Source organism: Furipterus horrens, unplaced genomic scaffold, assembly GCF_987537825.1.
Source record: "Furipterus horrens unplaced genomic scaffold, mFurHor1.1.pri manual_scaffold_11, whole genome shotgun sequence".
Classification (NCBI taxonomy): Eukaryota; Metazoa; Chordata; class Mammalia; order Chiroptera; family Furipteridae; genus Furipterus; species Furipterus horrens.
The window spans coordinates 79,156,162-79,180,936 of record NW_028327181.1 but is presented as its reverse complement, the minus strand read 5'-3'; the positions used below and the strand labels follow the sequence as shown (position 1 = coordinate 79,180,936).

Genomic DNA, 24,775 nt, shown 5'->3' with positions numbered 1-24,775 from the left:
TAGATTAAAAGTGATAGGTACTCAATTCTAAGATCTGGGTCATTTTCTGGGCCTTCATTTTCCCTTAGAGAGAACTTCAAGTGGTCAACTCTAGCACCAAGGCACTAGGAATATATCTCTCTGCCTGCCACTATTCTTAGCACAGAGGTTCTTCTCCAGTAATCAACAGAATGTCAATAATTTTCAGGTGATAAGCTGAGAATTAGAGCTAAAACCCCGATTAACCATGATTTAATTAATCTACTACTTCACTTTACTTCATTTTATCAACCTGCTTAATTTTTCTTATGCAGATTATTCTTTCCCTGCCTTAAGAGATTGTATATATTACATATATATTACACATACAACAGGTAACATATATGTGTAGTATGGCATAATATGTATAGTACTCTATATGCTATATATATAACATAAATATAAAGGCACAAGTCAAAATCTGGAGGAGCACTGAGCTAAAACCAAAAGAGTGCATGTGAAAAAGAAAAAGGTAGCGCAAGAAATGGGAGAAGCAAATGCCTTTACATAAACATGTTTTTAAATGTCCTCAGTGTGACTTCTTGTCAAGACGGCAGAGTAGGTAAATGGGATATTCTCATCCTCCCATGACCGCATCAAAAGTACAACTAAACCACAGAACAACCATCATTGAGAACCACCTGATGTCTAGCTGAACAGAAGTCTTATAACTAAGAATATATAAAAGAAACCATATAGAGACTAGTAGGAGGGGCTGAGTCTCAGAAGGAACTGGTCCCATACCCACATGAGGCGGATAAAAATCAGGAGGGATATCTCAGCTGTGGTGGTCCCCCCTGAGGAACATGGAGTCCCAACCCCACACCTGGCCCCCTAGTCCAGGGTTCTAGTGCCAGAAAAAGAAGTCCCCATAACTTCTGGTCATGAAAACCAGCAAAGACTGTGGCTAAGTGACACAGGGCTTCTGGAGTCCCAGGCCCTCCCTGCCACCATGGACTTACTTTCTGAGGACTCACTTGCTCTGAGCTCCAGCACTGGTGCAGCAGCCCAAAAGGCACCAGGGACAGACTGGAGGAACTGAATTATTTGGCTTTAGGGCAAGAGCTGGAGGGGCAGCCTTCTCCTAGACAGAAGTGCTGGCAGAGGCCCTTGTTCCTTTGCTGAGCTCTCTCCCTGCAGAAGGTGGGAACCATATCTGAGTCTCCATCAACCTGGCTCACACCATAAGCCCCGCCCTGGTGGTTCCCTGAGACCCCACCCCACCCAAGATGCTTCCAGTAGTGATTCCATACAATTGGCCTGTCCTGGCTCATAGTTCAGATGTTCCTAAAATCTCTCAAAGTTCCCTTACAGGCAGCATCTGGCCTCAGTGTGGCCTGTACCTATTGCTAAGCAGCCCCAAGCCCAGCACTAGGAGCAGCTGGCCTCAGTTTGTAGCTTGTCCTCTCCAAGGCACCTCTAAGCCCAGCACAAGTGGTGACCATCTGCAGATTGTTTGTAGCTCATGCCGCGTGCCCGGGCAGGGCAGAGGCAGCAGCGGACTTGGGCCTGCATCTCCCAGGAGGCCCCAGAGCCAGTGCATCCTAGTGGACAGCTTCAAACTATGCCAGAGCAGCACCCAACCCCTTCCACACAGAACACACTCAAGACAGACTCGGCAGGCATCAGAACCCCACACCAGCTCCTCCTCCACTGTCATCCCAGCCAGTCCTTGCAATTATTGGCCTGGGGGTCAGTCCCTCTCACTGAAGTGCCAACAGTAATCAAGGCTCAACTACAAAAGGAGGGTGTACTCAGCCCACATAAGGGATGCACCTGGACCACCCCTCTCAGGTGATCCGGGAGGCTGTGCCCCTGGACTCCATGGGACACCTGCTACAGAAGGCCACTCTACCAAGACTGGGAGCCATAGCAGCTCTGCCTACTACACAGAAACAAACACAGGGAGGCTGCCAAAACGAGGAGACAAAGAAACATGACCCAAATGAAAGGACAGGGCAAAACTCCCAAAAAAGAACTAAACAAAATGGGGACAAGCAATCTATCAGATGCAGAGTTTAAAACACTGGTTATAAGGATGCTCAACAAACTTAGGGGAAGAATTGATCAACTCAAAGAGAACTTCAACAAAGATATAGAAAATATAAAAAATGGAGATAGAAAACATAAAAAGGGACCAGTCAGAAATGCAGAATAACTGGAATGAATACACCAGAAGACATCAACAGATTAGATGAATCAGAGGATCAAATTAGCAATTTGGAACATAAGGTAGCAGAAAACAGCCACTCAGAACAGAAAGAAGGAACAACTCCCCCTCCCCCAAAATAAGATAGTTTAAGGAGCTTCTCTGACAATATCAAGTGTACCAACATTTGTGTCATGGAGTGCCAGAAGTAGAAGAGAAACAATAAGAAATTGAAAACCTATTTTAAAAAATAATGTCAAAATTTCCCTAACTTGGTGAAGAAAACATACCAAGCCATAAAAATATTTTAAAAAGAATGAACTCTTGCCATTTGAGACAACATGGATGAACACAGAGGGTATTGTGCTAAGTGAAATAAGCCAGACAGAGAAAGATAAATACCAACACTTCACTCGTATGCCAATCAAAAGTACAAAATAAATGAAAACACAAAACAGAAATAGCCTCACAGACACAGAGAGCACTTTGACAGCTGTCAGAGAAACGGCAGTTGGGGAGCTGCGTGAAAAGGTAAAGGGAATAAGAAATACACTGGTAGCTACAAAATAGTTACCAAGAGGCAAAGTACAGCACAGGGAATTTTTTTATCGGCAGCCGTCCGTCTCGAGAGACGATGGTGTAGCTTCTTAAAAGTCTATCTGCACCGCCGAGAATGGCTGTGCAGTCCAACTTGGGAGTGACACAGTATCTGTCTCCTCCCGTGTTGAATCGACATCTTGCGATGACGCTGGAGTGTCCTCTCCAGTGAAGCTGAAGCTACAGAGCCTGGGCAGGGTGATATGGAGGGTCTGCTGTTGCCCATGCAGCAGACCCCCCCTCTCTTCGCAGCTGAAGGGTCCAAGGGAAAGACGGAGTCAATACAGCTTGGCTTCAGGTGCGCCGCAGGAGTTGCTGGTGTTGACTACAACGTCAAACCGCCTTAGGGACTCCGGCTCCGGATTTTCTGTCAGGGTTTACTCCCTTAGCCTTTCCCCTGAAGAGGTATGCCGCAAGGCAGGGGAGGTTTTTTGGAGTCAGAGTTTTCCTTCTCTGAGCACAGGGAATATAGCCAATAATATTGTAATAACTAGGTATGGTGCCAGGTGGTTATCAGATTTATTGGGTTGATTACTTCATAAGTTATATAAATGTCCAATCACTGGGTTGTACAGCTGAAACTGATATAATATTTTACATCAACTATAACTAAAATATAAAAAAATATTTTACAAAGTAAAAAATAAAAATAAATGTCCCCAGTGTGCCTGTCAGTCTCTCCAGAGAAAAATTTATCAGAGGATCCCACCGGATTATTATTAGTAGCACATCTTTAAATAAACAGACTTAGAAGCAATGAGATAGATGGAACACAACTCAGGATACAGTCAACAAGGAATTTAGTCCATTTACTCATTCATTTGGCCAATATTTCTGGATTGCTTCCCCTGTGCTAGGAACCATACCCATGCTAAGAATTATAAAGATAAAAGACATGTTATTGCCTAAGGTGCCCTCAAGTTTCTCTCAAATATGAAGTTATTATAATCATGATTTATGTGCTCTCTGTAAGTTGAATGAGTTATAATTATAATGCTGTGTGATTTCTGCTGTGCCTCAGCTGTGAGCGGCAAGAATGCAAACATGCACAAAGAGTAACTAAAGCCCAGAGCTGATGACTCAGTATCAGGGTAGGGAATGGCTAGGGAAAGCTCTGAGCTATGCAGACTGAGCATTAAAAGATGATGAGGAACAAGGGGTGGGGAGGAGTTGCTCCAGACAGAACAGCAGCTTACTAACTCATGGATGCATTCACGATGGGCAGAAGAGGATGAGGTGAGCAGAAGAGAAGAGATGCAAAGACCCTGGGGTGCGGGCTCTCCAGATGAAGAGATTTGCACTGAAGCCTTGAAGCAATGAGAGATTTGAGTCAAGAGATTAACAATGATAATTTACTTCTGGTTGTTTTTTTTTTTCCATTATCAATCTCAGTTTTTGCTTTCACTGTCACATACCCCTATTGCCTGTAGAATGGCATAATTAAAACTGGGCATGTGCTAGGGTGTGTGTTGGGGGGGAGGGCAGGGAATCACAGTGTTTTTCCCCCGCACTTGCCTAAAGGAGAAAGATACCCTTTGTTTCTAAAAATAAAATATGTTTAGTATCTTTGACACATACTTTAAACTTAATTTTAAACCACATAAAAGGTAGCTCAATCCCAACAGGTCCTATATTTAGTTTTTAACAAGTCAGTCACCAGACCATCTAAGGCAAATTATCGCTCCTCTCTTAGACTCACTATCCTAATTTACAAACAAAGGAGAGTAATTCTCAGGTCTCTTGACCGCTGCAGAGAAAATAAATTTTAATAAACTACTGCAAGTCTTTTCAATAAAAGTGATGAGTTTATTATCATAAACTTATTTTACAACTGTTTCTAATGTATAACCTCAAGCCAATACTCTACACAGAACAGTAGCAAGTCCTTCATCCTTATATCTTGACTCAAAGTCATGCTGCATTCTACATAAGACACTGATGTCTTCTACCATAAAGTCTATTGTGGGAGTCTACAAGCCCCTTTGTAATGTTTTTCTTAAAATTTCAAAATAACTTCCTTGTGATTATTGTCTTTCTTCTATTAGAATCCAGTTTTTTTTCTTCTTATCAAAATGTATAATAACAGTAATTTTTAATAATGTATTATGTGTGTGAAAAATCTTCTACTAGACTCCAAGTTCCATGAGAGCAAGGGTGGTATCTGTTTTGTTCACTGCTATATATCCAACATTTATCAGTGTCTGGCACATGGTAAGAACTTGATAAATTTAAAAAATACTTTTTTAATACTGAAAAACATTAATCAGTGCTAAGTAAAAGGGTGAGCAATTTGGCACACATTCACACAAAGATAAATCTGGGGGTGTGGTCCAGGGACACCAGCAGAGATCTTGAATCCTTTCTTCCAAGTGGAGCCACAGAGAACTTTTTAAAATTTGAAATTAATTAATTTTCTGCCAGCCATTTTCTCTAATTGTAGGTGTCCTAGACCTGGAATCCAGGTCTTTCTTACCGCAGACACAACTCGGGGAGAAAATGCACTACATCGGGAAAAACAAAAACAGTGAATAAAATCAAATGTGCACAGATGGCTCAGGCCCATAACCTCACTTTCCACTGATAAGAATTTCATTTAAACATTAGTATAAAGGTCTTATTATTTTACTTAGTATAAAGACTTAAGCTAAAAACTCAACTTTCATACACAACAGTGAAGGAAACAAAACAAGCTTGTTCTCAATAGAAAGAAGTAAAGCCAATGCACATATGAAAGAATGTTTTAGCCTAACTTGTTGTAAGAGAAGAATATAGTAATACTAAAATTTCATTTTTCGCCCACCAACTGGCAAACACTTATGACATAAAATATCCATCAAAAGTATAGAGAAATAGGATTATCAAACACAGCTGGTAGAAATACATAAATATTTAGAAAAAAATAGGTAAATAGAACCATTCTGGAGGGCAATATGGTAATGAATATCAAAGACCATAAAATATTATTAATTAATATTTGTTCCAATAATTCTACCTAATAATTATTTCTGTCCTGAAATATCAAAAATGTAATTTATGATTTATACATTTAGTTGGTTCACTACTGCCACAATTATCATAAAGTTGAAAATAAAGTAAACAATGCAAAATTTTTAAGTAACTTAAAGTACAATTATATAATGAATGCTAGAAAACATATACTTAAGAATACAAGATGATAAAAATATACATATTTAAACAAGAAGGCAAATTATAGAATAGTAGGTAAAATATGATTGCAGTAATGTAATAAAATGATAAATGTAAAGAAGAATGACTGAAGGGATATATAAAATTATTAATAAAGAATTTCTGTAGATGATAAAATTATGAATGAGTTGTTTTGTTTACACTTTTCTATATAGTCCAAATTTTAATAGGTGTGTAATATTTTATAGTAAAAATGGGATAGGCATTATTAAAAGTCTTCCATAGTGTATTTTCCCATATCAAAAGTTTGATCTTCCAAAGTTCTTAAACTAAACTAATACAATGTGATATGCCCATTATATGTCATTAAAAATATTAATTTTTTAAAAGGTCCTAACATTAAAAGAAAGTCACTGAAGTTAAATTCAGCTCTTTAAAACAAGAATATTTCATCAGATCAACTGATACTGATAAAGATTAAGAGAATAAAAACTGATCAGCACTAAAGATCAGACCCACATACTACAGGTGTACTATGATGCAATATTCGTCAGCAGGGCTGGTGTTGAACTTGTAATAGCAGAAGCCTTTGGTGATAACCTCATAAAGCTTCTGTTCCAGTGACAAATAGCAAGAGTAATAAGCTCAGATTGAGCCAGGAACTCAAATAAAGATTAATTAGGAGAAAAGAGATTGTTTACAAGCATCTACATGTCAAATTAATCAGAGCATAATGGATACACTAACATAAACAAGAACCAGGAAAGAAGCCCTCTGGTTGGACCAACACCCACTGGGGAGGGTATATAAGAACCTCAGAGCATGGACATTCGCACCTCAGAAACCTTATCTGTTTTGAAACAAACCAATAAAAAACACAGGTCCCCTCTGCCATGGCTTGCTGTGCTCCCTGCTGCTGCAGCGTCCCCACAGGCCCCGCCACCACCATCTGCTCCTCCGACAAATGCTGCCGCTGTGGAGTCTGCCTGCCCAGCACCTGCCCACACACGACTTGGTTGCTGGAGCCAACCTGCTGTGACAACTGCCCTCCCCCCTGCCACATTCCTCAACCCTGTGTGCCCACCTGCTTCCTGCTCAACTCCTGCCTGCCCACGCCAGGCCTGGAGACCATCAACCTCACAACCTTCACTCAGCCCTGCTGTGAGCCCTGCCTCCCCAGCTGCTGCTGATCCACGGCTGCTTCGCTCAGTGCCTGACATGGAAAGAGTCAACCCAGAAGCTTTATTGTTCACCTGTCTCAGCACCTGCAACAACTGACTTTGCTTTCGAAGTTGGAACAAGGATGGCACTATCACTGGCAAACCCACCACCACCACCACCAAAAAGAAACCAAGAGACTTTCGATGTCATGTAGCAGACACCAGTAATCAAGGACAATTTGAACAGGTGGATGCCTAGGGGTTTCCCAAAGTTGTTTAATTCCTTCACATTAAAGTGTATCTTTCTTTGGGTGTTTGGGAACTCTGTTTTCAGTCTTGGGTGGCATCTTCCTGGAAATTTAAGTAGCTTCTTCATGATCATCCTAATAAATTTTACATCTCTGGCATAGCACAAATGTTTATAATTACTTTGTTTTCTATTAATTTATTAACTCCAAAATCAGCATTTTAAGAAAAACTGAGAACATATGCAAAACTGAATATGGTGGCAGTACAAATATTTCATTCTTGTAAAAAAACTAAATAGTCTTGCATAAAAGATGGTTTATTATATTAGCATACATGAAAGTAGACTTTCTCTGATTTGTCCTTTCAAAACATTGTTTAAGATAGGCTGAAAAATGCTTAACATAATCTGAACATCAAATATGATACATTAACTAATCCAGGTGACCTGATCTATTTATGCAAAATATTAATATAAGAATGTTATTAATGATTTTTTTTAATATCTACTGTGTTCTACATTTTATTATCCCTGCTCAAAATGAGCTGACAGTCTGGCAGGTGAGGCAGATACCTATACAATACCCATTCGTGTCTTCATACAATTAACAATATTTATTGAATGCCAGGTATTGTATTATAAAAAATACAAGTGTTCTACCAGTAGCATTAGTAAAGTGCTGTTTTACAGTGAAATTGAGAACAAATAAGAAATTAAGATTGCTGGATAGTTATAAAGAGAAGAAAGACACAGTCAAAGACAAACTGATTGGAGTCAGTGGTCAAACGGGTGTGGAAGAGAAGAGGGTGTCAAAGAGAGACTAGGCAGTGGAGTTATGTCACCAACTGAGCAGAGAGTTGGAGAGAAGGGAACAAAGGGAAGAGAGAATCTTTAAAAATACTGTGTTCTGTTCTACAAATGTCAAGTTTGAAGCACAAGTGGCATATCTACATAGAGTTTCGGCAGCTGGAATTTGCACAGCAGTGTTCTAGGAAGGAAGATGTGTGAGGGAGGGTACAGAATCCTCTGCAAAAGTTCTTATCAAGTCCTTGCAAGCAGCTGGCTTGCATGCACACGAGATGAAATTCCTAAGGCCAGCAGAGAGTGGTTGCTGGGCGATGAAGAGCTAAATGGAGATACCAGGAGCCATTCGTTACTAACAGACATCGAAGCGCCTGCCCATTCAGAGGGGACGAAGCTCTGTGAGTACCTCACGCATTCAGTCGATGTTCCAGTAGGACACACCAAGAGTAAGGACCACAGCCTTGAGTAAAGAACACACCAAATTATACCTTCCCTAGAAAAGTCTAAAAAGACAAGCCTGAGAGGAACAAGAGAATCTTCCAGCAATTTAATTTCCTATCAGAATAAAATTCAAAATTCTGCAATATAATCAAGACTTCCTAAAATATAACATCCAGAATGAACAGCATATAATTAAAAATTGCCAGACACGTGAAGAAGCCAGGAATTGTCATCCATAATTAAGAGAAAAGGCAGCCAATAAAAACAGGTCCCTAGATATACAGATGTTAGAATTAGCAGACAAGAATTTTCAAATAGTTATTATAAATATTTTCATAGATTTAAAGGAAAAGATGAACAAGATGTGAAAGGGAAAGGGCAGATAAGGAATAACAGAAAAGTAAAATTTTATATTTTTATTTAATAAATTAAAAACAAGTTAAATTTAATTATTTAAATTAAAAGAGAAGCAAATGAAAATTCTAAAACTAAAGAGTACAATCTGAAATAAAGAATTCAATAGGTGGCCTTAATAGCATATAGAAAACTGTCAATTAAGAGTGAAGTCAATAAATTAAGATAGTTCAAAATTATCAAAACTATGTAGAGAGAAAAAAGAAGAAAAAAACAGAACCTGAGAAGCCTGTGGGACAATATTAAGTGACTCCGCACACATGAAATTGGAGTTCCAACACAATATGAGAACGTAGGACAGAAAAAATAGGGGAGAAAAAGCTGAAATTTTTCCAAGTTTAGTGGTACTTTATTATAAATTTTATTCTCTAGTTCTAGTATTTTTAATTGTCATAAAATTGGGCCCTTAAAAAATGAGTGAATGCAAATACCTTCTCCCATTTGGGTGGTTGCCCTTTTTTTTTATTGGTGGTTTCCTTTGCTGTGCAGGAGCTTTTTAGTTTGATATAGTCCCATTCATTTATTTTTGCCTTTACTTCTCTTGCTTTTGGGGTCAAATTCATAAAATCCTCTCTAAGACCAAGGTCATAAGTTTAGTACCTATGTTTTCTTCTCTGTAATTTATTGTTTCAGATCTCTGACTCATTTTGAGCTAATTATTGTATATGGGGACAAACAGTAGTCTAGGTTCATTCTCTTCCCTGTGGCTTTCCAATTTTCCCAGCACCATTTAGTGAAGAGCCCTTCTTTTCTCCATTTTATATATTTTGGCTCCTTTGTCAAAAATTATTTGCCCATATACATTTGGGTATATTTCTAGACTCTCAATTCTGTTCCAGTGGTCTGTGTGTCTGTTTTTCTGCCAATACCACGTTGTTTTGATTAGTGTCCCTTTTTAGTATAATTTGAAACCATGGGGTGTAATACCTCTGGCTTCGTTCTTTTTTCTCAGGATTGCTTTGGCTATTCAAGGTCTTTTGTGGTTCTCAAAAGAGCTCATACAACTCAACACCAAATAAGCAGTTCAATTTAAAAACAGAGCAGAGAATTTGAACAGACACTTCTCTCTCAAAAAGATATACAAATGGCCAACAGGTATATGAAAAGATGTTCAACTTCACTAGGGAAATGCAAATCAAAACTACAATAAGATACCATCTCACACCTGTTAGAATGGCTATTTCCAACAAGACAAGTAATAACAAGTGTTCGAGTGGAGGTAGAGAAAAAGGAACCCTACAAGTGGGAATGTAAATTGGTACAGCCACTAGGAAAATAGTATGGAGGTTCCTCAAAAAATTAAGAATATAGTGCCATAAGACCCAGCAAGCCCTCTTCTGGGTATCTACCTGGAATTTTTGAAAACATTTATTTGCAGACTTCCGGCCAAGATGGAGGCTTAGACGGACACGCTAGGTCTCCCTCTACAACGAGAGAGGAATACAACTACTTCAAAACAAAGGATAACTAGAAATTCCAGAAAATAAAACTACACGGAAGTCCAACATATGAAGTTATAAACCAGCGATGCCATTTGGGCAGGTAAGAGTTAAAGAGGGCAGTGCTGTTTGCTGTCGCACCGGAGCGGCAGGCGGCGAGGAATCCCGGCTGCGCAAGCCCCTGGCGGTGCGCGACTCCGGCGCTGGGGAGAGCGGCCGCCGCATCGCCTTGAACAGTGAGGCCCAGGGGGATGGGAGGACGGATCCCGGTCTCCTAGCTGAATAACTGTGTGAATCCATCTTGGACCCCCGCCCCCAAAGAAAGCACCACAGGGCTGCGAAATAGGTCGCGGACAGGCAGGCGCCGGTCGCTGATTTGTGACGCCAAACGGCGCCGGTCGCTGGGTCATTACGAGTACACAGGCACTGCCCCCGACAGCCGGCCCAAGAAAACAAAACGCATCTGTCAAAATGAGGCAGACAACTATAGAAATACCGGTGACACAACTCACCAGACAGCAGATAGAGAACCTGACAGATGAACAGATAAGAAACCTGTCAGAGGCTCAGTTCTGGGCCATTGTTATCAGGTGGCTTACAGAATTCACAAAAGAGCAGGAAAAAGATAAGAAAGAAGCGAAAAAATTTCATAACGAAAGGAACAAAACCTCATACGAGATAGAAGGTGAGAAAAAATCCAGAGTTCATTTCAACAAACTGGAATATGGAGAAGGAACAAGCAGTCAACCAATGCAGCGAGAGGAAATGGGAAGCAACAATGAGAGGATCAGAAACCTCTGGGACAGCTATAAAAGGCCCAACATAAGAATCATTGGTTTGCCAGAGAATGAGGAAGATGAACTAGAACTTGAAAAATTGAGTGAAAATATAATAAAGGAGAACTTCCCAGACTTGGGGAAGGGAATAGACTTGCAGGTCCAGGAAGCAAGGAGAGTTCCCAAGAGACTGGACCCAGGGAGAACCACTCCAAGACACATTATAATCAAAATGTCAAAAATTAAAGATAAAGAGAGAATCTTAAAAGCAGCAAGAGAGAAGAAAAGAATTATGTACAAAGGGGTCCCAATCAGACTATCAGCTGACTTCTCAAGGGAGACCCTACAGGCAAGAAGGGACTGGCAAGAAATATTCAAAGTAATGAAAATCCAAAACCTACAACCACGAATACTCTATCCAGCGAAATTGTCATTCAGAATAGAAGGACAGAGAAAGTGTTTCCAGGACAAAATAAAACTGAAAGAGTTCATTAGATCCAAACCACTGTTATATGAGATGTTAAAGGGACTGGTTTAAAAAAACAGAAGCTAGGGAGATGAAACAAAGGCAAACTAAATAGGCAACGAGAGTGGAAAAGGAACTGTGGGTACGGGAAGCATATTGGGGGGAGGTCAACAGGGAGGGGGAATGGGGAAAGGGCGGGAGATGATATAGGAATTGGGGATCAAGGTAGGAGGGAATGGAATAGACGGAGAGAGGTTGGGAGGAACTGTATGCACAACTAATGGACATAATCTAAAAGGGGGGGACAACTGGAGGGAGGGGGGCCACCGGGTGGAGGGGAGCAGAGGGAAGGGAAATTGGCACAAATGTAATATTTTAATCAATAAAACACATTAAATCTGAAAAAAAAAAAAAAGAAAACATTTATTTGCAAAGATATATGCACCCCTAAGTTCACTGCAGCATAATTCATGGTGGCGAAGACATGAAAACAACCAAAGTGTCCCTCAGTAGATGACTTCATTAAGAAAATGTGGTACACATAAACAATGGCATACCACTGAGCCAGAAGAAAAGATGAAACACTGCCATTTGTGACAACATGGATGGATCTTGAGAATATCAGGCTAAGCGAAATAAGTCAGACAGAAACAGTCAAGAACCATATGATTTCACTCATACGTGGGACATAAAACTGAAAGCAAGAAATGAACAAACAAGAAAAACAAACAAAAACTCATAGACACAGACAACAATATACTGGTTACCAGAGGGAAGAGGGTAAGGGAGTAATAAGGGGAAAGGGGGTCAAATGCATGATGACAGGAAAAATTTGGTGGGCCCATCATGCAATATATAGATAATATGTCATAGAGTTGGTCACTTGAAACCTATATAATTTTATTAACCAACGTCACCCCAATAAATTTAATTTTAAAAAATGAATGAATGAATGACAACAGCTCTGTACATCAGAAGAAAAGCCTTCCATAGCTTGGTTGATCCTACTCTGAAGTTCAATCACTGAGGGTTTGCAACAGACTAGAAGATTATAACTTAGAATTTATATTTCACTCTTATGAGAGATATAGAAAAAAATTAATATCCTTGATCAAAAAATGAGGCATAGGAAATGCGGAGAAGGCAAGTTCCAAGATATTAAAAATCACAGCTCCAGTCTTGATAATCAACAAAGGGTCTGGTGTTACACTTATATTTTGGCCTGGAGGGCACAAATTATGCCCATCAATCAGGTAAAGTGACTTCAATTGGCACACAGACAGATATCATTTACACACACACACACACTTTAAACCCAGTACACACACACACCCCTACCATGTGAGCACAGAAAGAACACAAAGGCTTTGCAAAGATTGCTAATCACACACAACATTTTTATAGTGGTGGCACAAACAAATAAACAATATTTAATGTGCTGTAATATTAATTCTAAAATAAGACATGAACAATTTTCAATGCACAGCATCAAAATCTGTAGAAATACTATTTTCCTTATTTGTAATCAGTTGTAACTATTGATTGGCCAAATTTTCTCTTTCTCTCCTTATTTTGTCAAAAGGACAATGCTTCCTATAAAGATTTTCTGAAACAAGAATTTTATCCTACTGGCACATGGAAACAGTATCTTTATTTAGTAACCTGAAGTTATGTCTCTTTTATGAGGCATAAAACTCTTCCTCAGCAAGTAAACACTAATGAATGTTCATATGAAAACTGGCACCAACAGTGATAAAGAAAACATCCGGTGCATTCTGTAAATACCCATTTGGGGGGCTATATAAAAGTCCCAGGAGGAAAGGAGACTTACGGAGCCAGGCAACGTGAGTGTTGGCACTGATCTCTGTTCCTCACTTCTAAAAGGATGACTTCTGATTGTGCCCCCACATGCTGCTCTTCTGAGTCCTATGCGGGGCTTTCTGATGGCACAACTGCTTCGATCTGTTCCGTGGAAACCACTTGCCTCCCCAGCACTTGCGCCATATCCAGATGCCAGACTCCTAGCTTCCTCTTCAGGTCTCGCTTGCCGACCGGCTGCTTCACGCCATGCTGCTTTGCTGGGAGTTGTAACGTTCCGTGCTTGGTGGGGAACTGTGCTTGGTGTGAGGACAGGGTGTTCAGCGGCAACGAGAAGGAGACGATGCGGTTCCTGAACGACAGACTCGCCAGCTATCTGGAGAAGGTGCGGGGCCTGGAGGAGATGAACGCAGAGCTAGAGTGCAGGATCCGCGAACACTGTGAAGAGGGCATCCCGCCGGTGTGCCCCGATTATCAGTATTACTTCAACACCATTGAAGATCTCCAACAAAAGGTCCGGTGTCTCACTGTCTCACTGTTCTAACGCTCCACCTCCCCAACCCAGGATTTGCTTTATCTTTATACTAGAAGAGGCTCTAGAAAGAAACCAGGGAAAAGGGACTTCCAGGCGACAATGTGATGGAAAGGAAAGGGCACTGGACTAAAAGTCAGGGAACAGCCTTGACCCGGTGCTGCCACTAACTATTGTGTGACTATATAAACTCGTGTACCTCTTGACTTTATCATCTACAGAATGAGGAGTAACCGTGCTATATCTAAAACTACTTTAGTAGGTAACACTGTATATTTTTAACGTAAGATATTAAAACGTCATCTTTTTAATCTTATACTTTTCACCTAGTAATAATTTTCTTACTAATGAATTTTTATTATTATAGATGGGGATATAATCATAATACAAACTGCTTATGAAGAAAAATGTAACTGAATTCAACTGCCAAGGAATATTGCAAAATGTCAGGTCGTTAAAAAAACGAAACTCTTTTTTATTTCTCTATTTTGTTTTATAAAGTGGTACTCCTTTTTTCTTCATGCAGTGACATGGTTAATAAGAAAAGCAGGCTAGAAGCTATTTTATACTTTCTTAGAAAGACCTTTAAAAGATAAGTAATGGCATAGCTATTAAATGAATATTTAGATTTCTTTCAAAAAAACATTTATTATTTAATAACTTACTCCCCAGATTTTGTGCACGAAAGCAGACAATTCTAGACTTGCCATACAGCTTGATAACTGCAAACTGGCAGCTGATGACTTCAGGTCAAAGTAAGTTTAATTTAAATTTGAATATAATTTATGGTTTCACCTCTCTTTCTCTTTCTCTCTCATACACACAAATACACCACAGATATTCTCTATATAATATTTTTAAGCTAATAATGCTCAGGAAGCTCATATTTATCACTATCTGTGATGTAAAAGAAGTCACAGCACATGGCTTCCTTGAGCCCATCTGCCCTTCATTAGTATGCCCTAGCACCGTACAGTGTCTAGCAAAGTAAGCATTGGCGGCTCTATCTCTCTTGTTATGAAAGGTATGAGTCTGAACTGTCTCTTCACCAGCTGGTAGAGACTGACATTGGTGGCCTGCGCAGGATTCTGGGCGAGCTGACCCTGTGCAAAGGCGATCTGGAGGCCCATGCGGAGTCTCTGAAAGAAGATCTCCTTTGCCTTAAGAAAAATCATGAAGAGGTGAGCAAAGAGGCAAAATCACTGAAAGAAAATAAGACTGACAAATGAAACTGATATGTTCCATGTGTGTATATAAGCTAAACTTGGGTAAATGTTGCTAAAGCTGGAACAGTATTACTCAAGGCGCTATTACTACTTGGCCTGATCATTCCTGTGTGTCTCTGAATGTAGCTGTGAAATAAGCCCTGGCCAGAGCTAAACAGAGGAACCAAACTCTTCACCTGCCATTGCTTTTGTGGAGAAGGTAACTCCACAACTGGCTTTCCTTGGAGGCTTTATGGCACACCTAACTCTAATCCATTTGGTATGAAAATCAAGCTGATAAACACAGCATGTGAAGGCCATTTCAAAAAGGGGATAAAAACTCATGCAATATTTGGACCAATATTTTTAAAGCATTCTGCACCTATCAATTTTTTAAATCATAAAGTATGAAGTGTGTGATCATCCTATACTGATGAAGCTAACAAGTGAGAAACTGAATGATGTAACAAAATCTATTTTCCCTTGAACATCTGTTGATGATAATAGCAGCATTTATTGAGAACTTACTATGTACCAAGGACTTTGTAAGTGCTTTACCTGCATATTAACTTATATATTTCACAATAACTCTCTGGAACAGGTAAAATTATTAAACACATTTCACAGATGAAGAAAGTGGGTGATGAAGAGATTCACTGTAGGCAAGCTGAATCTAAATCCCACACTTTTACTCACCACTCTCAAACAAAAATAGGATGCCATGCCCGTCGAAGTGATTTTTTTCCACCACTCTGTGATATTCCCCACTTCATTTCCATTTCCAGAAGGTCAGCTTGCTTCGTGAACAGCTTGGTGACCGGCTCAACGTGGAGATAGACAGTGCCCCCATCATCGACCTCAACGGGGTGCTGGACGAGATGCGCTGTCAGTATGAAACGGTGCTTGCCAGCAACCGCAGAGACGTGGAAGAATGGTTTGCTGTTCAGGTCAGCGCCTGGAGCAATAACCTGACAGGCTCCCTGACTTCTGCCTTATTCACATTCTGCCATCATGCCTGTGTTTCAGATGGAGGAGCTGAATCAGCAGCAGCTGTCCAGCGCTGAGCAGCTGCACGGCTGCCAGATAGAGATCCTGGAACTGAAACGCACAGCCAATGCTCTGGAAATTGAGCTCCAAGCACAGCAAAGCCTGGTGTGTAAGGGAAAGAAAGCTTTGTTTTGTCACTGAAGAATCAGGCCATATGGTACTATCCCCTCTTCCATAACCCAAAGGAGAGACCCACACAGTTCACATGGCAGGAAGTCTGAATCTCCAATTTGCAAGGTTTATATTTTCCTGCCTTTCCCAAGTACCAGCTAGAAGCAGAAGTGAAAGGTCACCAGCTTGTACTGTCCCAACAAGATGCCCTGACCCTCCTTCTGGGGCTTGAGCATGATCCTGCAAGACGCTCCAGAGACAAGGAGAGATGGGGACAGGCAGGAGTAGGACAGGAGAGAAATCTCTGAGCCAAAGGCACTCAAGTATTCCAGTGGGTTTTAACTCTCTTTTGATTAGGGCCAATTTTTCAAGCTCACAATCACATCTAAAACAAAGAATGCTATTCATACTTTGCATTCAACCACTATCCTAAACTTTCCCAGGATCCACACCTCAACCAGACCCTTCACCGCAGTCCACTCCACCCAAGCAGCAAGAATATTATGCATTCAAGAATACATTAACCAGTTCCAGTCAAACAGCACTGTGTGTGCCATGTTAGGGCCTACAGAGAGTATCTCAGTGAATAATAGCTGAGCATTCACTTCGGAGGCACAGTTTAAGCTTCACAATAACTTTAAGGGGTAAATCCCTTTACTAACCACATTATACAGATGAGGAAAACTGAGACTCAGATAAGTAACAAGGAGTCATGCCACAAGACCAAATCTTTCCAAATGCTATTGATCCTCCTTAAGCTACACAAATATATTGCAGGTTGTGATGCTCCTAGTGGTGGTAGTAATAACTAACACTTACACTGCCCTTAAAATTCTTGCAGACACTCTTCTAAGTGCTTTACACATATTGACCCATTCAACTCTCACATCTATCCAATGAGATGAGTACTTTGCATCGCCCACATTTTATAGAATAGAACTACAGCTCAGAGAAGCTACGTGATTTGCCCCGGAGACTGTACTACACAGCTCTTTTTACACCCCTTCTGCAGACAGAATCTCTGGAGTGCACTGTTGCAGAAACTGAGGCCCAGTACAGCACCCAGCTGGCCCAGATGCAGAGCCTGATTGACAATGTGGAGAACCAGCTGGCTGAGATCCGCTGCGAACTGGAGCGACAGAACCAGGAGTACGAGGTACTGCTGGATACAAAGGCCCGGCTGGAGTGCGAGATCAACACGTACCGGGGTCTCCTTGAGAGCGAGGATTGCAGGCAAGTTCCACACAATTATTCTCAAAATCACCCTGAGTCACAAAGAACCTCATGTACAAGAATCCTGTTTCCCCAATCTGGCCAAAGTCAAAGCTCCCAAATGTATTAAAGGATCTTCTTTAAAGACTGACGAAAAGCAGCTGACACTAAGCACATGACCACAGAAGTGTTAAAAAATATTTTAAAGTTATAAAGCAAAATACACATCATTATAAAACTTTTCATGCTGGGGGCCTATCTCCCTTTGCTCCTGTCTCCCATTAAAGGGAAATCAGGAACATGCATAAGATGTAATTTGCAAAGTGAAGAAAATACATGAAATTTTATTCAACTGCCACTGCTGCAGTGAGCATAAAGTGACAATACTGGGTCCAGGAATGACAGACATGGGTCAAATGTCATTCTGCAAAGAGCCCTTCAGAACATAATTTGCAGGGCAAATTTTGGCCTGATTTTTTCTGAGTTGTCATTTTATCCAGTTTTCCCTTATTAGGCTTAAATCTAAATGGATTTCCCACAGGCTTCCTTGTAACCCATGTTCTACAACAAGCCCATCAAGCAACGCTTGTGAGCCACGCTCAGCCTATGTGCTTTGCACAGTCGAAAACCACTGTGTATGAACACTCGCCATCCCACACAGCAGGTGGAGGAACGTGGCCCGCAGTGCCCTATAAAGGAGATGGGGCTTCAACCAGGAGGTCCAGACTTGAAATTCAAGTCAAGAGGCTTTCGTATCCTAGAATTGTCCTCTAAGCACCCTTGATATATTTCTGCTTTACCATTTCTTCTCCTGCCTGTTTATTTGTGATATTCTAGGAGTCCGTAAAGCTTTCTTGCTAATCTCCAAATAAAATGTATTTCATTCCTTTAGTGTGGTATATAGCTTTGTGGCTTATTACTGTTGCTATAATAACCGTCTGATACCAAAGTGATTGTCTAAACCCATGCCAATAATTTGATCCTCCATAAACCCAAGTTAAAAATATATTTTAACAATTAAAATACAAATAGAGTAATCCATACAAAATATCAATATCATAAAAGACAGCTGTATGTATCTTTTGGAGAGGAACTTAGAAGTAAAATGTAATACATTTAATTTTATTTTTAATTACAAAATTACTATATTCCTTTTTTTAATTCAATTTGGCACATGAAGGGGGATGGGGAATAAGTCATAATTCCATACCCTTAACATCCAGAAAGATCAAGTAGAGTTACATTTCCCCATTCCTCTTCCCAAGAATGACTAAAAACCCTGGCATTTCATATACAACTATAGGCAGACTCTGGAAAGTGGAAGAAGAGCCAAGCCATCTGGAGTCCTTGATAGCAAAGGAACGACACAGTGGTGAGGTTTCTGGGCTTTCTCTTTTTCTCCTATATCCTATAGTGGAAAACGGAGAACCAACAACCCAGAAACACCAACAGCTGCAGACAGAAAAGAAAAATAAACCTCCAAAAAGAGGCGAGTAAAGGGAGGAAGGGAGGTAAAGTTTCTATACTTTGCTTGAAGTGACAAAATGTCAGCATCATAGGCTGTAATAAGTTATATACGAGTATGAATATATAAAATGTAATCCCTAAAGCAACTACTTATAAAGCTACACAAAGAAAACTTAAAATGTTATAAACAAATAAAAGTGGAATTCTAAAACATATTCAAGTAACCCACGAAAAGGCAGGAAGAAGAAAACAGAAATTTAAAAAACAGAAGGAACAAACAGGAAACAAAAAATAAAATGCAGACATAAGCCCTACCATATCAGTAATTACAGCAACTAAAAATTATCTAAATATAACAATTAAAGGACAGAGACTGGCAGAGTGAATAAAAAACTAAATACTTTCCACAAGAAGGTCACTTCAAAGATAACGATGCAGGTAGGTTAATAGAGAGCAGGCTGACAGTCAGGCCAGGGGGAAGTTGGGGAGTAGCGGGGTAGAGGGATGGAACATAAAAAGAAAAAGGACTCATGGACACAGACAACCATGTGGTGATTGGGGGTGGGGAGAGGGGTGGATGGAGGTGGAAAAGGATATAAGGGGGTAAATAGTGATGGAAAAATATAATTAAAAAAAGTAAAGGGATTGAAAAAGTACACAATTGTTCACAGCAGCTTTATTTGTAATACAGTCGTCCCTCTCTATATCACGGTTCACTTACCATGGCATCACTGTACTGTGGGATTTTTTAAAATATTATATTTAATTATTTATCATGGATTTTTCGCTATATCGCGGGATTTTGCGGTACTGTACATGTATGTTGTTAAAGTTACGTAGGTTTAAGAGTGTAGAATATGTTTAAGAACGTAAGTAGTGTTTATGAAAGTGTGGAAAAGGTTAACAAGGGAGTGGGAAAGGTTAATAAGGGACTGGGAACGGTTTATAAGTGTGTGGGAAGGGTTTATAAAGCCTTAAAAGATATAAAAATACTAAAATAAATGTAAGGTTCCTACTTCGCCGATTTTCACCTATCGCGGGGGCATCTAGAACGTAATACCCACAATAAGTGAGGGAATACTGTAGTCAAAACTGGAAAACAACCAAAATGTCCTCGAGATCTGAAGACCACTATGTTGAGTGAGAAAAGGCAATCTTGAAGGGTCATATACTGCATGATTCTATTTACATGACATTCTTGAAATGATGAAATATAGAGATGGAGAACAAATTAGGCATGAAGGAGATCTTTGTGGTGATTAAATAGTTGTGTATCTTGATTGCAGTGCTGGTTACGCAAATCTATACATGTGAAAAAAATTACAGAGACCTAAACACACACATTGTATCGATTTCCTAGTTTTACAATTGTACTATAGTTGAGTGAGATATTTTGCAACTTCCTGTGAATCTATAATTATTTTTTAAAAAGGAGTGGGAAGCTGGAGAAAAGTTCTCCTCTTTTCTATTTCTCTTTTATGAGTGCTCAGAAATAAAGTACATAATAATAACAGTTTATACAAGGTAGATTTAAAGAAGTCAAGTTTTATGCTAATTTTTTACAGTGCACTCTCCTGATTTAACAATAAAAGGTAGTAAAAATACTAAAAATAAAATATTTTCCAGATGAATAAACCCATGAAATAGTGTTCAACCCCATTACTCCTCTGATAATGAAATTGGGAAGACATTTAATACCATAGTGTCATGAAATCAAAAATCTTACCCACATGGAAATATCTACCATATTCATTTCCCATCACTTGTTCTCTGCATTTCTCATGGTTTCTTTTTTGCCTTGGTTAAGATTATGGTAAAAAAATAATTTTGTTTAACAATTTCCACAGCATCTGTAATTTCCAATGAAATATATCCAATTTCCTCTCAAAAATATATACATGACTACCTTCCATGATATATAACATTTTGTATAATTAATCTACTTGCATTTTAGGAGTTAAAAATATTTTCAGCCTGGGTCTATGCAAAATCAAAGTAGAACTGAAGTAGAAAAATATCTTTAATATAGGATGGCCACTTTGGGGGCTCTTGAATTACTGTCAGCCTGTTACAGCTGTTCCTAGTTTTTGCATAGCTCAGTGGATTGAGCGTCGGCCTGCGAGCTAAGTGTCGCTGGTTCGATCTTCCAGTCAGGGCACATCAGAGAAGGAAAACTCTGACTCCAAAAAACCTCCGCTGCCTTGCGGCATACCTCTTCAGGGGAAAGGCTAAGGGAGTAAACCCCGACAGAAAATCCGGAGCCGGAGTCCCTAAGGCGGTTTGACGTTGTAGTCAACACCGGCAACTCCTGCGGCGCACCTGAAGCCAAGCTGTATTAACTCCGTCTTTCCCTTGGACCCTTCAGCTGCGAAGAGAGGGGGGGTCTGCTGCATGGGCAACAGCAGACCCTCCATATCATCCTGCCCAGGCTCTGTAGCTTCAGCGTCATCGCAAGATGTCGATTCAACACGGGAGGAGACAGATACCATGTCACTCCCGAGTCGGACTGCACAGCCATTCTCGGCGGTGCAGATAGACTCAAGAAGCTACACCATCGTCTCTCGAGACGGACGGCTGCCGACGACGACGATTATATTAAAGACATAGGTTAATTCTAGATCTGTCCGTTTCTTGGGTTAGCCGCCCTGTTCTCAATGGTGTTAGGATGGGAACACTCAAGTTTTCCCGACCATACTGCTCCACCAAAAAGTTGGATAATGAACAAGGAAGAAGCTGCCTTCATGGAAAAAGTGCTTCATAGTTCAGGTAACACATATTTTAGGATCAGGTAACATACCCTTACAGGGAAAGGAACATTGATCAAGTAGTAAAGAAAATGTGAAAGATTCAAGAAACGAAGGGTATAAGTGATGAAATGTGGCCTGAAGGAAGCAACGGGGAATCAGCCCCACAGAACAAATAAAGCAGTCAGTCGTGGAAGTGAAGGAGGAGCAACCCCACCTGAGAGGCAAAAGAGGAGAAGAAAAATTGTAAGATGGAGAGAAAGGTATAGAAGCAGAAACATTAAATAGTTTTCAAACTTTTTTCTGATTCTGAAAGTGATGCACTCAATTTTTAGAATGTATATACAAACATAAAGAAAAAAACATTTATCGTTAATTATAAAATGCAGAGAATTCCACTCTTAACATTCAGATATATCTCCTTCCAATCTTTTTTCCATATGTTTTTAAAATTAACAACTATTTCAAGCATTATTTTTTAAAATATATTTTTATAGTTTTTCTATTAGAGTTGTCCCACTTTTTCCCCCATCGCTCTCCCCAACCCAGCCCACCCCTTCTCCACAGTCAATCCCCACCTTGTTGTACACGTCCAAGGGTTATTTGTACTAGTTCCTTTACTAAACCTTCCCCTACTTACCCCCCTTCTCTCTCTCCTCCTTCTCCCCTGGTAACTGTTATTCTGCTCCTTGTTTATGTGCCCCTGGTTCAATTTTGTTCATTTGTTTGTGTTGTTCTTTAGTCTCCTGTATCAGGTGATATCATTTGGTATTTTCCTTTCATTGCCTGGTTTATTTCGCTAAGCATAATTCTCTCCAGTTCCATCCATGTTGTCGCAAATGGCAGGAGTTCCTTCTCTCTTTCTGCTGCATAGTATTCTATTGTGTAAATGTACCAGTTTTTTAATCCACTCATCTGCAGATGGGCCCTTAGGCTGTTTCCAGCACTTGGCTATTGTAAACAGTGCTGCTATGAACATAGCGGTGCACAGGTTCTTTTGAATTGGGTATAATCCTAGCAGTAGAATTTCTGGTTCAAAGGACAGTTCCATTTTTAGTTTTTTGAGGAAATTCCATGCTGTTTTCCATAGTGGCTGCACCAGTCTGCATTCCCACCAACAGTGCACTAGGGTTCCCATTTCTCCACATCCTCACCAGCACTTGTTGTTTGTTGATTGGCTGATGATGGCCATTCTGACTGGTGTAAAGCAGTATCTCATTGTGCTTTTTATTTGCATCTCTCTGATGGCTAGTGATGTTGAGCATTCTTTCATGTGTCTATGGACCCTCTGCGTATCCTCCTTGGAGAAGTGTTTGTTCAGGTCCTTTGCCCATTTTTTAATTGGGCTGTCTATCTTCTTGGTGTTGAGACGTGTAAATTCTTTATATATTTTGGAGATCAATTCCTTGTCTGAGGTATCATTGGCAAATATGTTTTCCCATGTGGTTGGTTCTCTTTTCATTTTGCTGATGTTTTCTTTTGCTGAGCAGAAACTCTTTAGTTTGATGTAGTCCCATTTGTTTATTCTTTTCTTTATTTCCCTTGCCTTAGAAGTCGTATGGGTGAAAATATTGCTATGTGGGATATCTGAAACTTTCCTGCCTATGTTTTCCTCTAGGACTTTTATGGTGTCACGACTTACATTTAAGTCTTTGATCCATCTTGAATTTATTCTGGTGTGTGGTGTAAGTTGGTGGTCTAGTTTCATTTTTTTAATTATAAACTATTTCAAGCATTGTTATTTTTTTAACTTCATTTTTACTGTTGATACTCTTACAGTGGAGTCAAATTGATCCATTTTTCTTGATTTCTTGATTTTGAGTCACTGCTAAAAAGGCTTTCCTTCTCTGAATTTATAAAAGAATTCCATGTTTTCTTTCAGCATGTGTATAATCTCTATTTTTCACAAGTGAATATTTGATCCACTTGTAATTCAAGTATATAAATAAAATAGTGAGCATTCATACAGCTACAGAACTGTATCAAATCTGAACTTCTTACGTTATCCATATTTTATCAGGATATAATTTTATACAATAAACTGCATCAATTAAAAGGATGAAGCTCCATGAAGTCTGAAAAACATACACAGTAATCACCCAGATATAGACTAGAATATCAAGATGTAGAATACAACCTGAGAGTTCCTCAGGCTCCTTCCCAGTCAACTCGCCTCCCCCAAAAGGAGGCGGCGATTATTCTGACATCTAATGCTGTAGATGAGTTTTGCCTGTTCTTGAAGTTATTATAAATGTAATCATCCCAGTTATACTGTTTTGTGTCCTACTTCAGGTCAACACACTGTTTTCTTAGTGGTATATATCTTAATCAACAAACGATTTTAATTATAATGACATTTAATCAATTTTTTATGATTAGTGTTCTCCATGTACTACGCACAAGAATATAAAGGTATTTTTTTCTTTGTTTTCTTTTAAAAATGCTATATGTAAAACCTTTGCATGTAAGTGTTTTTAAACTGTCTTGAATTAGTTTTTACCTATATTATGAGGCAGAGCTCAAAGTGTCCTACTTCTGGTACACAATTACTAAGTAACTTATTCACCAACATTTATTTAAAAGATTCTCCTTTTCTCAGCAACTTATTTTGGAAACTTTGTCAAAATCAATAGACTACATGTATGTAAGTAAATTTCTAGACTCTGTATTTTTTTTCACTGATCTATTTGTCAACATCACACTGCTTTGATTGCAGTATTATTATGGTAACTTGAACAAATTTACACTCCCACCATCAATAAATGAGAGGCTGTACACAACACAGTGCATTTGTTTTCAAATTTTGATTTTTCTCAATCTGACAGAAAAATAAAATGTAGTTTAAATTTACATTTCCTTTTATTATGAGTAAGTGAGAATTATTTCTAAGGCACTTTTAAAAAATGTCTTTTATATTTTCTTTCTGGTCACTGTCTGTGGTATAATTGCAAATATTCTTTCCCAGTTTGTCATCTGTCTTC

The 24,775-nt window shown here is 39.5% G+C and overlaps 2 protein-coding genes and 1 long non-coding RNA gene across 3 annotated transcripts in view; 2 read left to right on the top strand and 1 right to left on the bottom strand.

Moving 5' to 3' along the window:
• Positions 1-24,775, bottom strand: part of LOC149998430 (uncharacterized) — a 294,581-nt gene that overhangs the window by 140,556 nt on the left and 129,250 nt on the right. The gene's annotated exons all lie outside the window — the stretch shown is intronic.
• Positions 6,758-7,478, top strand: LOC149998437 (keratin-associated protein 3-3). The gene has a single exon (XM_090291543.1). The coding sequence runs from the start codon at positions 6,805-6,807 to the stop codon at positions 7,099-7,101; it is 297 nt and encodes a 98-aa protein (XP_090147669.1). The 5' UTR covers positions 6,758-6,804; the 3' UTR covers positions 7,102-7,478.
• Positions 13,544-18,224, top strand: KRT40 (keratin 40). Its single transcript, XM_090292949.1, has 7 exons — positions 13,544-13,990; positions 14,681-14,763; positions 15,033-15,189; positions 15,999-16,160; positions 16,240-16,365; positions 17,384-17,604; positions 18,125-18,224. The coding sequence occupies exons 1-7, from the start codon at positions 13,544-13,546 to the stop codon at positions 18,222-18,224; spliced, it is 1,296 nt and encodes a 431-aa protein (XP_090149075.1).

Coding starts and splice junctions, on each gene's coding strand:
- KRT40 (XM_090292949.1), top strand. CDS start 13,544: ATGACTTCTGATTGTGCCCCCACATGCTGCTCTTCTGAGTCCTATGCG. Junction 13,991..14,680: donor TTGAAGATCTCCAACAAAAG/GTCCGGTGTCTC, acceptor CTTACTCCCCAG/ATTTTGTGCACGAAAGCAGA. Junction 16,161..16,239: donor AAGAATGGTTTGCTGTTCAG/GTCAGCGCCTGG, acceptor CCTGTGTTTCAG/ATGGAGGAGCTGAATCAGCA.
- LOC149998437 (XM_090291543.1), top strand. CDS start 6,805: ATGGCTTGCTGTGCTCCCTGCTGCTGCAGCGTCCCCACAGGCCCCGCC.